Source organism: Empidonax traillii, unplaced genomic scaffold, assembly GCF_003031625.1.
Source record: "Empidonax traillii isolate 1590-97213 ecotype Southwest subspecies unplaced genomic scaffold, ASM303162v1 scaffold653:size358915, whole genome shotgun sequence".
NCBI lineage: Eukaryota > Metazoa > Chordata > Aves > Passeriformes > Tyrannidae > Empidonax > Empidonax traillii.
In genome coordinates, this window is record NW_020955846.1 from 82451 (window position 1) to 96765 (window position 14315).

The 14315-nt window shown below is 40.0% G+C and overlaps 1 protein-coding gene across 1 annotated transcript in view; it reads left to right on the plus strand.

Annotated features, from left to right (window-relative positions):
• LTBP1 (latent transforming growth factor beta binding protein 1) overlaps positions 1-3077 on the plus strand; it is an 82054-nt gene extending 78977 nt beyond the window's left edge. The window contains exons 24-25 of the mRNA XM_027899281.1: positions 668-817; positions 2039-3077. Coding sequence (XP_027755082.1) covers positions 668-817; positions 2039-2208 — 320 coding nt within the window. The 3' untranslated portion in view covers positions 2209-3077. The remainder of the gene's footprint in view (positions 1-667; positions 818-2038) is intronic.
• The last annotated feature ends 11238 nt before the right edge of the window (positions 3078-14315 follow it).

Genomic DNA, 14315 nt, shown 5'->3' on the forward strand with positions numbered 1-14315 from the left:
AAAGTCAACCCTTTAAGGTTTGACTACTCACCATCTAGAATTATGACAAGGAGCAATTGGTAGATTATAGGTATTTGTACTGGCACCAGTCACTGAAGCAGAAGCCAAGGGCTGTTAACCAAAACCACAACAGGAAAGCAGTCTCTGATTTCTTCTTACTTTGCTCAAGGCAGCTGAGATTGATTTTTTTTATGTTTTCTTCTAGATAAATTAGAATGCATCTCTTTCCCTTCTACACACACCTTATTTTTCTAGAATACTGTTTTAAGAATCTTTTACCCCAAAATACACTACCACTTGTTTCCATAAAGGTTGATACACATAATGATTTAAATAAAATGTCCTATTTAGAAAGCACAGACTTATCCTTTGAAAAATATACTATCAAATTATGCAGTTACTACCAAAAAAAAAAAATTACAGACTTTTAACACAAAATAAAAACTTAAGAGTTAACAACGTTATTCAGTTTCTATCTTGAGATATATCACAGTACTTCTCTGGTGCATTTAAAACTCCAGATGGTGCAGCTCTGCTAAAGCTGACCTATTTTCAGCAAAGTCAAGTCACATTCCAGTAAAATTCTGAGAGAATTTGAGACTCTCCCTATATATTTGGGTATACTGATTCAACAGCTTTGAAACTTTCTTGTTCTTTCTCCACCCAGGTTTCCTGAACAGCTTTGAGGAGTTACAAGCAGAAGAGTGTGGTATTCTGAATGGATGTGAAAATGGCCGATGTGTAAGAGTCCAGGAAGGCTACACCTGTGACTGCTTTGACGGTTATCACCTGGACATGGCCAAAATGACTTGTGTTGGTGAGGATAGGATTTTACTTCTCCTGTTAGTCTGTCCAGTTTACTCAGTCACTTGACCTAAAGAGGACCTGGAACAAAGGAGTTAGAGGCGATCACCTGAATTGTATTACAGATGCCAGTTTTGTTTTATTTGCTGCAAAAGTCAGTAATTACTGTTACAAAAATAACTATGTTGGTGTTCCTCAGCTCATCTTAGTCATTGCAGCTGTATTCAGCTGAGTGTAGAAACGAATAGACATTTGTGGAATGAAGCATAGACTTCTATGAAGAATTTAACTCTAATATATAGACCAAATGTTTTTCAAAAGCTTTTCAAGAGCTAGGAGGATGGAACTGGGAGTGATTTTAGGAATGGATTTTTAGAGCAGTTGAATTGCCTAAATATGCAGATAACCACCTGGTGAAGTTTTGCACCTGATTCTCACTGATTTCAACAGCCAACAGACTCAACTATTCCTCTCACTCTCAAACTAGTAAATCTGCACATTTACTCACCAAGACATCTAAATCTTCACTTAAAACAGCAAAACACGGGAATGGCAGGTGTCAATGAGAAGATGGAGCAAAACAACCTCTCCCCAGTGTAGAAGTCTAGTAGAAATAATGACTGTTTCACTTTAAGGTCTGCGTTAACCTTCCTTAGCAATACCCTTCATAACCCACAGCTAAGATCTCACAGCTCTATCAAGAGAAGCTGTCCACGTGCCTTGTAATCTTCAGGACTTTATGGCAAGCTGGCCTCCTTAGCAAGAAATTGTGGGTCCTATATGTCAGGCCAATGCTGCACGATGTTGAGTGCAGGTAGTTTGCTCTTCACAACTATTTAGCTGACAACACCAACAGCTCCTCAAGTGTTCAATTGCATAAATACAGATGTTATACTGACAACTTGGAGCTTCTTTCTTATAAGCCACTTTTCCTCAGATAAACACCTGTAAGTGGTTATTAAATTCTGTTTATCAGCTTAGGCTGAATTTGAACTTGGTAATCTTAACAGTTTAAGGCCCTTTAAAACCCTATTGATTTCCTGTGTTAACTTCCACCTCTTTTCAATTAACCTATTAGAGCTTTTGACCCAGCCTAATTCCACCCAATCAGAGTTGAAAATAAAGTTCTCAGCATATTCATGCAGTTTGTTCTGCTCTTGACAATGCTGGAAATAAATGAGTTTTATCTACGCACGTACTTAAGTTCATGTCTTTTGATGGCTCCTTGTTGCAGATGTGAATGAGTGCAGCGAGCTGAACAACAGGATGTCTCTCTGCAAGAACGCCAAGTGCATTAACACGGAAGGTTCGTACAAATGTTTGTGTCTCCCTGGGTACGTGCCTTCAGACAAGCCAAACTACTGCACACCACTGAACTCAGAACCAGAGAGTGAACTGGAGTAGAGGAAAATCTCGCTATCCCAAGCCCATATACTCTGCACTGTATAAAGAAAAGGAAGAAAAGTATTTAACTTGAGAAGGCACCAGAGTAGCAAACGAAAGGGGAGAAAAGCATTAAATGTGTCAAAGGTGAGACATGATGGGCTGATTGTTTATCAGCTTCACTGAAGTGACAGACCAAATGGACACATTACTCTGTATGAAAGAAGCAATCGAGTATATAGTGTGTTCATAAAAAAAAAGTCTTTGACAATATTCAAAAACAGTGCTGTTATTTTAAACAGAAGAGCTTTGGTTTTTATGGTTTTTTGTTTTGTTTTGGATTTTTTTTTATTATTGCTTGATTAATTTGGCATTTAAATAATGATGGAAATATTTTATATTACTGTGTCATTTTTTTGATTGTTCAGTTCCTTGCCTACTGTTTCTTTTCAGACCTTTTTCTGATAAGTACAAATTCTATGATACAGATATTCTTAGGCCATTTTGTAAGAACTGTTACACAGGGTGATGCTCCTCCTTCTCTGGAACATTGGTCAGTGATTTTTTTTAATTTGCTAGTTGTCTGCCCTGTGGAGCAGGCACCACTTTATTTTTTTTCAAATGTTTATATACCTTGGCAAAATGTCCTTATATTCATTTTGTATCTTGTATGGTTGTTACTGCACTTAAAGTCTTTAGAATCTTTCTTGCCAAGTTCAAAGCTGCTAGTGGACAACATTGGATTCCTTTTGTACATTAAAACAAAAGATTTTAGCTCACGTCTGTATTGTAATGTGTAAATTGAACACAAGAGAGATCTTGTATGATTACCCTAACATATTAAAGCTGTATATTAAAACTCAATAAAATCACCTCTTTTTTTAGAAAAAAAAAGAAAAGCTGTTTACTAATTGTGGCTTTTTTTCCTTCTTCTTTGTTTGGCGTTTATGTTGCAAGAATCAACCCTCAGGTGTTTACAGTACTGGCTTTAATTTACATTACAATAGTCATAGGGAGTTGTCTGGCTGTTTTTTCCTTCTCATGCTGTTTTAATAAGACCAGAATCCGAATTAGTTAATGCCTGAAGTTAGGCTTCCAGGGGGAAGATTTCAAACACAGACCTACAGAAACTGTTTGACTTGGAAGCTGATTCCCATGGAATTTTTCTTCTTTCCTGGTTTAGGCATGTTTCCCACTAAATCTGCAAATACAGATTTTCTACAGTATGATGGCCTGGTTTTCAGAAAATACTGAAGAGAAGGGGGAGAATTTCCTTTTTCTGATGAACTGTACTTTCCCATCAGCTCTTATTTTTCAGTGGAAGGAGAGAAAGAGATTAGGAGGCAGACAGATGTTTTACTTTGACCTTCTCCAGTGTGAAAGAGTTTCTTTTGGTAATCCTGAAACAGGTCCTTTTGATATTTTTCAAATGAAACATTCTTGCTGTGTCTTTTATACCTGCACGGCATTTTTAAGGAGAAGGATAACTTGAGGTTTTAAAAAGTGAGTCAAATGCGGTCCAATTGTCAGAAAATTAGATTATTATTTCTTGTAAAAAGAAATACTTGTTTTGATTCTGAATAAAATTTATTTTCCAATATTCAGGTCAGCCACTGAACCAAAAGTATCGTAAGTTGTATCCCTTTTAGAACTGTGTACTACAGTAGATCTTATTAAAGTCCATGTGACTGAATTTTCAGAAGCATCTGTCTTTCCCAAACCCTTTTCTCTGTCTGCTGGAATTTTGTCTCCCCCCTTCTTCTGCTTCAGAAACTGGCTGTGTTCACCTCTGAAAGACAGCATAGGCCCCAAAGGTGCCAGTGCAACTGGCACCGCAGCCTCAAATTTTCAACATCCCAATACTCCATCAATCTATCCCCAGCTAGGGAGCTAAAATGACAGTGTGAGTTTCTGCTTTTTCCTGGAAGTTCACCAGTATGACAGCTGAGGAAGTAACACTCAAAATTCAGTACCCTTAGAAGTCTTTCCTTGGGGGCCAAACACTCTACTGAACATGTAATTCTGAGCCACAAGATTGGCTTCTTGCTGATCTATTACATTTAAAAAAAAAAAAGGCAAATTAGGAATAGCCTGGGACTTCACCATTCTTATAAAATATACACTCAGAGACCCTTACTTTGTGTTATTTCAGACAAAAAAACCAACCAAACAAAACCAAACGAAAAGAACCTGAAGTTGTTCCATAAGCAGCAAAACTAAAGTGAAGCCTGAATTCTTATAACCTCTCTTTGTTACAGTCTCCTCAGCAGACTAACTCCAGCTCCAGGTCCTTGCATCTCTAGCACTCTCAACAAGCACAGGTAGCACCTGTCTGCAGGTGTGGGTGTCAGGACAGGGTGACAGATGCAGACGCTTTGACACTGCTGCCAAACCAAATGTTGTCCATGGTCTCAGCAGGCAGGATTGGTTGAGTCATTTGTCTCCAGCTGTTAATCAAACTTCGCAAACCTCAGATTGTACTGGCCTTTTTGCCTAGATTGTCTTACACACGTGGTTGAAATTGGTCACGACGTTAAAAGGTTCAGGGAGATGGCACATGCTGGCTCTGGTTCCATGGAAAACAAACCAGCCAGCAAACCTAAGTTGTTTATTGGCCTATCAGTTTTTGTTACCAGCAATTCACAAAAGAGATTTTGGTGTGTCCAGCCGTCTTCCATCTCCCTTGCCTAATTCAAGAGGGCAGCAGTTGACCCAAGCTGTGAAAGAAGCTTGAAACATTCTTTTGTTTCAACGACCATGTCCTCATCACAGTCACGCTCTTCTATTAATCACCGACATTATACAAGCAAACAGCAGACTTTGTGCGTGCTTGGGCCTTTCCCTTTTACCTCTTTGTACCTCTAATATGCCTTAAAACACACACAGGGTGCCAAAAGCAGACCAAACAACCTACATCCCAGTGCTTAGTATTCCACGTTTCCTGGCTCCAGGCCTTCAGAAATACTTTAATAAAGGAACCACAATTGAAGGAATTAAGTGAAATTCAGACCATCTGACCTAAGGCTCTGGAGCCCACCTACTTTGCCCCAGTGTAGCAAGGCTGGTTGTGTCATTTCACCTGAAAAGCTGCATGGCTTAGGAATACAATTTTGATTCATAGTTAAACCAAAGTTTTCTTAACATGATTAAGACAAGGGATTGGACAGCATGGATGTAACAATTTACTTGTTACAAGAGCTGTGGTTTAGGTGAGAGCCCTCAAAATACAGAAACCACCATGTACAATTCCATGATTCAAGTTTCTGAGTGCAGCAGAATCTGGAATTGATTACAATTTATACCAAATGGCACCAATACTTTATACATCCATGTGGATTCTTTAAAAAAAAGTATTAGTCCTTTTTCAGCCAGACATTTCTTTGTTACAAAAAATAAAATTGCTGACGTGGTAGAACTGAATTCTGCTAGTTCCCTTATAATGCTGCTGTGTTAATGAGAATGAAGTTACCATGAAACTAGAGCTACACACATTTCAGCTAGAAAAATATTTTATATGAACAGATACTTTCATGTTGGGATGCTATTCAGTGGAAAAAATTAGCCAGTGTTAAAACTATTCACTGAAGTGAACACTAACATTCCTTGGGAAAAAACAGTCACAGCTGGACAGATCATTTCGATCCAAGAGACAGAACTCTCAGTCATGACAAGTATTCAGCTAGTCAGTGGCAACTGACACATTCAAATAAATTCCTGACTAAGAAAAGTCCTAAAATGCTAACGGCACCAAAGTGGTTGTCATGACCCATTAGCTCACAGTGATCCTTACCCTCATGTGGGTTGAATGTGAGTTTGGCAGCAGAGGGGCTCCTGGCTTTGGCACTCTTTCCTAATTTCTCAAAAGGAAAGGTGACAGACCCTATTAGAGCATGTCATGGGCAGCAATTAAACCACAGTACATTCCTTCAAAGTGCACAGCAAACCCCGCTGCTGCCTCTAGAAGACACTACAGTATTGTTCTTTTAACAATGCCACCCACATAGAAGGGCAGTTTGTACTTGTTGGGGACTCAGTTAACACCAAGCAGGCCGAAGCTATTAAGGAACCATTCAAGCAAAGAAGAGGTGAATTGCTGTGTGTCACAGAGGCTAGGGTTCCCTTCAGAGGTCATTATTTGATAGTTGTATAGCTTTCTCTATCAGAAGGTCTGAAATTTATCAAGGGAAGCTAAAAGCAATGTGTCCAAAAGAGAAGCAAAAAAACTGAGTGAATGAGGAAAATCAGCCACTTGCTGAAAGTTTCTCAATGAGTGACAGTGTCACCTTGTGAGAATAACATTGTTACAGGACTGGGCTACGGTCACTACATTCAACTACTCAAATAACCTCAGAACTAGAAAATTAGGACCCACCTGAGACACCAACTCTGCAGCTGGTACCAGCTGTGTTTGCACACCAAGCTGTGCGAAATCTTGAACCCAAACACAACCCCACCCTTCACCAACCTTTACCAATTTAGTGTCCAGGTGAAAATTAGAGAACACGTAGTGAAACAGGATTATCGTATGACAACATGCATTCATAAGTGATCTTACTATCTGGTGGGGAAAGAATGACATCAACCAAAGAAATGCAGGATGTCAGCCATGTCAGGTTTCCTTCAAGACCACTGAATCACCAGATATGTATTTTCACTCACAGACTCCTAATGGAAGTCTTTAGGCTGTACATTTTGTCCCAGCTATGTCTGTGGCCTGTGATTACTCTGCTCTTCTCCCTCTCACGCTCTAGGCCTGAGAAGATACCACTTTGCCTCTGCAGCTGAACAACCCTCTGAAATTTGCCATGCCTAAAGCAGGAAATTGCACTAGGAGCCTCCAGAGGTCCCTTCCAAGCTACATTTTTCCATGAGATCAGGCTGTGACCCGGCACAACAGCCTCTGCTTTCTATCTCTATGTGAGATAGGGAACTGGACAAAGGGAACATGACCTCCTCCCCATCTTTTACCACGCTTGAGCATTTGTGAGGTGCACTCTAGAGAGAACAGAGCACCAATCTGCTCAGACCACCTCAGGAGAATCCTATCCAGAAGGAGCATTATGCCCAATGTGCACTGTTTCTTGCAATTGGCCGATATGTTCTTGAAGAGTTAAGTGGCAACCTCAGGTAAAAGGAAGTTCTGAGATGAAGTTTTTGTCCTGACAAAGGACACAGAAGAGAGGAGAAATTAGGATATTCATATTTCATTCTACACTGACTTTCCCTTCTCCTCAAGTCATGCTTTGCCACACACTGCTTTCCATTACCTCTGAACCAAGGAGAATGGAGAGGATACTCCTAGCCAGAATGGAAAATTTCTACGTGACAATTTCAGCATCACCTCCAATCCCTATCTACTCACGCTGCCAGGATCCATCTGAGCTGCATTTTTCCAAAGCACTCCATATTGATTTAGTTCCCCTCCCACTGAAATCTGTGGCACCTACATGGATTCCAGTGGGAGCAGAGAAAAGGCTGTGCCAAGCTCTTTTGAAAAAAATCCCACAATGTGTGTTTAATGAGGAATGTCTCTGGCAGAAAAGTTTTGAATGCAACTAAGCAGATTTTTTATTTCTTTCACATTAACAATTCAATTTCTGCCGCTTCCCATCCAGGCAGTAGCTGCCCGGAAGGGTGAGTAAGACCTGTTCCAAAATCTCCAGCAGGGTATTGTCTGTTTTCACCTAAAACTGAAGGAAACTTTACTGTTATTGAAGTTGCCCTGTAACTTTGTGAGTGAGCACCATTCTCAGGATCCACAACTCCTCTTCCTGCTGCAGGCAGCCATCCAACTCAGCTCCAACCGCAAGGGCATTCCTGGCTTTCTGTTCCATTTGATACCGCTTTCCAGGACCAGTCTTCACTGAAGTCCTGCTTCTGCTTTTTTACCTCCAACACATCCTGTCATTTGCTCATAATCCAAAGCCTCAGCATCCCATGCACCCAGTCCTTCCTGTTCATTGGCAGTGGACTCCATAAAGTAGTTTTCACTCTCTAAATAAAGATTTGGCATGTGGCGAAATTGATAGGTGCTATCCGGTACTTAGAAAAATCTTCTGCCAAGGTAAACCGATCATTTCCCTCACAGCGATCTCTCCTCACAGAAATAGAAGGCACCATCAAGTCAACTAAAACTACCCAGAGAGATGTGACATGTTCATTGTCCTTCCTTTACCATAAGCAAGAAATTTCAAACATGCCTTTAGCAATGAATGTGTACTTTGGCCTGCAGCATCACCAAACTGAGCTGAACAGCAAATACAAAATGAGGAAGCTTCAAAAATAAAGCAGGAAAGGGAAACCCTTTGCTTTGCACAACAGTGAGTTGAATGAACATGGAACTTTCATTCGTATTTGCTCATAATTACACATAATTTAAAAAAAAAAAAACCTAAAGAAAAAGAAAATTATTATTTTAAAATTCCCTTAAGCTGCAAAGAAAAAAAGGGAACTCTATTAACTATACTACTGATTGCAGCGTTAATGCATTTTAGCACATTGAATTTAAACCAAAGCAGATGATAGGAAGCTTTTGAGGGTTACACTATTGAGTGAAACAATACATAGTGCATTTAGACATATATATTAATTTCACATCTGGTAATAGTTCTGGTATTGGGTTACTCCACCAGAAGGCAGCAGTAACTATTTTTAGCCAATCTGGCCCTTACCTCATCCAGTAAAACTCGATTTAAGTTTGAGTGTTTGCTAAAAACATTACATCTACCACATATTAGACCTAACAAAACACATGCAAATGTGTACCACAAGGAAGACAGTCTAGGAAAATCTATCACTATAGGTACTTTCCCTGTCTAAACACTTAACTCGAAGCAGCTCCTAGAGACTCGGGAGCACACAGGACTCAAGGGTGAGGAGCTTCTTGAACACAGTCTACCAGCCTCCTGGGCAAACTTGGGAAAAGTCCCCCCAGCTCTCTCTCACTGTGATTCCCTTATACTTCTGATGTCTCTGTTTAGTTCCTTGCAATTTCCACTGTCATCTCTTCATCCTTCTGACAAATGCAATTGACAGTGTCTGTTAATATGAACATTTCCCCACCTCATTTTGGTGCAACTCCACTGACTTCATTGACTCACACAGGAGTAACTGTGCTCCCAATATATAAAAAACCACAACAATTTTCTAACACTTTAAATTTTCAACAAATAAAACAATTCAAAACTGCAAGGAATGAAGTGTCTAAAACCTTCTGAAAAGATCTAGCAACGCTGGAGAAATTTACAGTTATAAATCCTTTTCTGTGTTTCAAATCAAGTAGTATCTCTCTGAACCCTTCCAACTCCCCCGCTGGCAACAAGAAACATGAATTGAAATGTAATTAAAGAACAAATTGTAAGAGTCAAATCAAGCTTTTTAAATTCCAGTTTTCAAGGTTTAAGTTGTCTTCATATGAATCATTTTACTGTAAGATTATAAATGGGATGGAGTATCAGCAGCTTGCAGAATTTATTAATTTTATAATTAATAAGTACTAATAAAAGTTAATAAAATTATGCCATTGTACAACCAGCAGATCTGAATCCTACACCAGCCGTTCAATAACTGGCAGAAGTTTAAGCAAATATCATAAAAGTTTGGAGAAACGATAGAAGAGATTAAGCTCTTAAGATTTGTTTGGGCTGAACACTCCAGTGGAGGTTGCTGTTCTCGGATTTGAACGGCAAAGATACTTTCTGTTCTCCTGACTTGTCACTAGAGGTCAGCGCAGCACCTGAAGTGCCACATTGTTTTCCTCCTTAAAGGAATGGTAAGAAAATCCACAAGTCTTAAAGGGAAGCAGTGGTCTTAAGAAACAGCTCCAAGAAGATAGAATCTGTGTTTCTGAAGTGGGAAAAATGGGAAGCCTCGGAAAAAGAACATAGCAAGAACAGAAAAACCTGGCCCCAAAATGAGAATAAAAGCACACTACAAGTTCAAGCAAGCCCGCAGAGCAATTAAGTCTGACAACTACTATTTTAAAAAGAACCATTAGCCTAAGGTAGAAGTTGTCACCTAGGAAGTCCAGCTGACTAACACTCTGATGACTCTTCCTGATGCATGAAAAATAAACTGTTTAATCTCCCTGCACAGCAGAATTCCTACCCTAGGCTGTGAACAGCTGGTTTAGCTCATGTAAAGCTAGCTCATACATGCAGGTCAAGGAGTTATAGGAAAGTATTAACTGCTCTGGAACAATTCCTAGGAATGTCTGGCGTGGGGCAGGAGGGGGGAACCACCAACAGACATTCATCTTCCCAGCATAACACAACAGATATCCACTATGTGATCCTTGTCCCTTTGATGTCACTGAAGAAAGACCATGATTAGGGAGTTTCACTGTGCATACTGCTAGTCCTGTCCCCTGGGGCCTCTCAAGGGCCTGACTGCTCTCAGTCAGGAGGTGACATGCTATCGTGGCACCTGACAGGAATCTCGACAAAGCAGCTCTTCCTATTCCTTTTAGAAGGAATCTAAAGACAGGTGTAAGCAAGAGAAATTTGGCACCAAAGAAATGTCACATTGGCAGGGCAAATGAGTCACCTCCCCTCCTAGGGCATGTGCCAGGAAGGAGTCTGTGTTCTGGTAGGATTTATGGTGCTCAAATCACCACTCTAGCAGAGGAGTACATGTTTGTCAGCATGACTTGGACTCCAACAAAGAACTGTGCAGCTATAACCCAAAAAGCCATTCAGAACAGATTGCCCTGCCTCAATTGGCAGCAAAGGGGCTTGGCCTGCAGTGCCTTCCGTTAACTGACACAACAACATTTAGCACAACTAAACCTAACCTGTCTCCCCTGTTCTGGCAAATCAGGAAATCAACAACTTGAAAACCAGAAATATTTGGTTATCAAGTTGGAAAGCCCCTTGGAATACTGGCAAGGGAAACTACAGGAGAATAGAATTCACACTGACATATGGGCAAAGTAACTTGCCTTGGTCTATGAAGTATAACAAGGTGAAACTAGTGTAACTGAGAACATAATTCCATTACATGAACAAAAAGCAGAAAGATTTTAGCAATTTTTAAATACTTTCTTTCCTAATCTACCCCTGACTATAAAGGGATGAGTAAAATGGTGTGCACGCAGATTCTAGAAACCATAAAAAAGTTAACAGATTCCTGTAGGGAAGTATTTTTGCTAGGGATGCATTACCTGTAGAACACATTATTGATCTTTTAGTAATACATTATACACCTAGGAGGAAAAAAATTGTCACTGCTATATGTTTTCTCACCTTTTTTTTTCTTGGAAACTTCAATTCTAAAAGGCACATTACAACAAATGCAAGGGTCGAAAAGGTCAAACATTTAAAGGCTGAAGTGCAGGACTATAATGCCTGAGGTCATCTGTCCATTACTAATACCTTTGAGTCATAGTACATGGGAGTCAAAAATAGGCACCTTGTTGTGCCAAGTGTTGTAAAAAAGGCTCTCTCTCAACAGAGTTATAAAATGAGAAAATAAGATGGATACAGGTTGAAAAAAAAGTATACAAATAAATCACGAGGTAATTCTAGTAACAGTGAGAGCAGCTGCCCCCCCCTGTACAAACAAAGGATGCTGTCAGGAATAGGGACTTCTGACATGACATCCTGAGCAGTCAGAGAAGCCACCCACAAAGATGGGCATCACCAGAAGAAGAATCTGTTGGAGATAATTTCTGATGGTTCAAGAACCTGTTGAAATTTTAAGTAACCCTTTTTACCTTCCTGGAACAAAACAACACCTGCTGCCCTGCAGCAACACTGTTGACATTTTTGGAACACAGGGGGACAAAGAGGAGTTTTGCAGAAAAATGTGGTAATGTTGTAGTTGTTTATAGCAGCTTCTCAAAAGTGGGAGAGAAAACACATAGGTGCTTACAGGAAAATTTTGTGAGTGGAAACATAAGGTGAAATCGTGAGCTGTCTGGAAGCAGACCAAAGTATATATACCGTAAGCAGGGCAGAAGCAGCACAAAAAGAACTTGAAATATAAAAATGTGACTGAAAAGGGAATAGGAGAAACACAAAACACAATTGGGAAAAAAAATATTAAAATCAGAAAAAACAAACATCATAAGCTTCCCAAATAAAAGTATTACTTTCCGTGAGACCTTCGGCAAGTTACTCTATTTCCTCATAAATACCATGGAGATAATGTTTCCTGCTGTCACCACCTCCCTAAAAGCTTTAAACTCATGGATTATTGTAAAGAAATCACTCCCAGGGAAGAGATGGGGATATACTGAAGGTTTGGGCCTTAAGAACATCAACATTTTGTAAATGAAGGTTTAACTTTACTCCTCACCATTATGCTGCCATCAGGTTTAATGCATGTTCTTTGTTTAAGGTACAGAATAAAAAAATATGCATTTCATTTTGGTAAACGAGAAGGTGAAAAACAAATTAGACTTCTGTTCGAGGTCTCCATTACCATACAACCAATCAAAAGCACACACAGACAGGTTATGGAATGAAGGACTACAGACCACAACTATGCTAAACTCATGTGGTCACAAACACACTGGGCTGACAATCAGTCTTCTGCATGTATGTTGACTCACAGCTTGAGTCTGACTTGTGGTTTTCCCTGACTTCTTTTTTTTAAGATCACAATGAACTGTTCTTCAGCTTGCCCCATAGCTGTGAGCAGCAGATCTGTTGGGATATGTCTATGTTTTGACGATTTGCTTGAGTGGCAGAGGGGAGGAAACCAGTAACCTTCTATGCAGGGAACATAAGCTACAATTGGAAAGGCCCTTTAACTCACATCTCCTCAACTGCTATAAACTGGCACAGATACATTGAAACCAATTGGCCAGGTTCCCCAGACAAATCAGTGTCACTCCACTGAAGCTGATGAAGCAACACCAATTTGTAAAAGCTAGGGATCTGGCCCACAGTCTGCACTGCAGTCCAGAAAGACCATCTGTGTTTAACAGGATCAGAAATCAAAAGGAAAATCCTTATAATTTACTCAATATTACTGAGACAAGTGATTTCCTTGATGTTAAGTCAGGTAGACTAAACAAGATCTATACAAGATATAAAATAGCTTTTTGTTTCTTCCTCAGTATAGTTTTACCAGGAAAAATTATGTAATTTCTTGCAAAGTATTCCATGAGGCTACAAAACATGAAGGCAAGAAGGAGACAACTGAGGAGGGAGGAGGGACAGGAATAACACTATAAGGAATTCAAGCTACTTAATGAATTACAGGTATGACAAAATAAAGTGCACTGCCCTGCTCATGCTGACTTTATATCAAACTTATTCCCACTGATGTCAGTGAAAAGAGTGGCATAACATAATACTGCTCAATAGCACAAAGGAGGGGCAGCATAAAGGCTCAGGTAGTTCAGCTTTTTGTTTTGGAAGCAGTTTTGTAAAGCTTCCATATTCAAGCTTCATGGGAATTCGGGTACCATTTTTACCATTCTAATTGTGAAAAAACAGAGATAGAACTAACTCTGCCCTAGGGGGGAGGGCATAGGATAGAACTAATTAGCCCTAGGGGGGAGGGCATATCAAAGCATCTAGGTTCACGTTTTGTGGCCCAGAGGTAGAAATAAATGTTATTTGTGCGAAGCCCCTCTGAGGTGTCCAGGAAAAAGCAGTGCTTTCGTCACGCTGCCGTATGATAGCTCAATCTTGAGTCTTCTGTGGTGAAAAATACATTACTTTGAACAAGCTGTCTTTGCACACCAAACTCACAGAAAAGAAAGAGCTTGTTTATGTGCATGTTATACATACGTGCGTATTTTCAGGGCACAGAGGGTAAGTGAACTGTGAAGACAAGATGCTTTGAATTCCAGGGGACCAAACACATCCCCACGAGTTCTGGGCACCACAGTGTTACTCTGTATCTGCTCTCACAGCCATTGTTTGTCCTAGAGGCTAATACATAAGAAGGATGAGTAAAAATGGGGCTCTCAGACAAAATAAGTCTTCTGCTTTCACAGAGAAAAAATTAACTGCATCTTACAAGCATCTGCCCTCAGCAACTCTTTCTCACCCTGCTCCTGGCTCTTTTGTGGCTCCACCAGCTACCTGATCGGTACCCAGAGGAAACTCTGAAGTGAAAACACTGAAGATCTCTTTCATGAAAGGCTCTCCTCAAGATGCAAGGGTAAAGTGGGA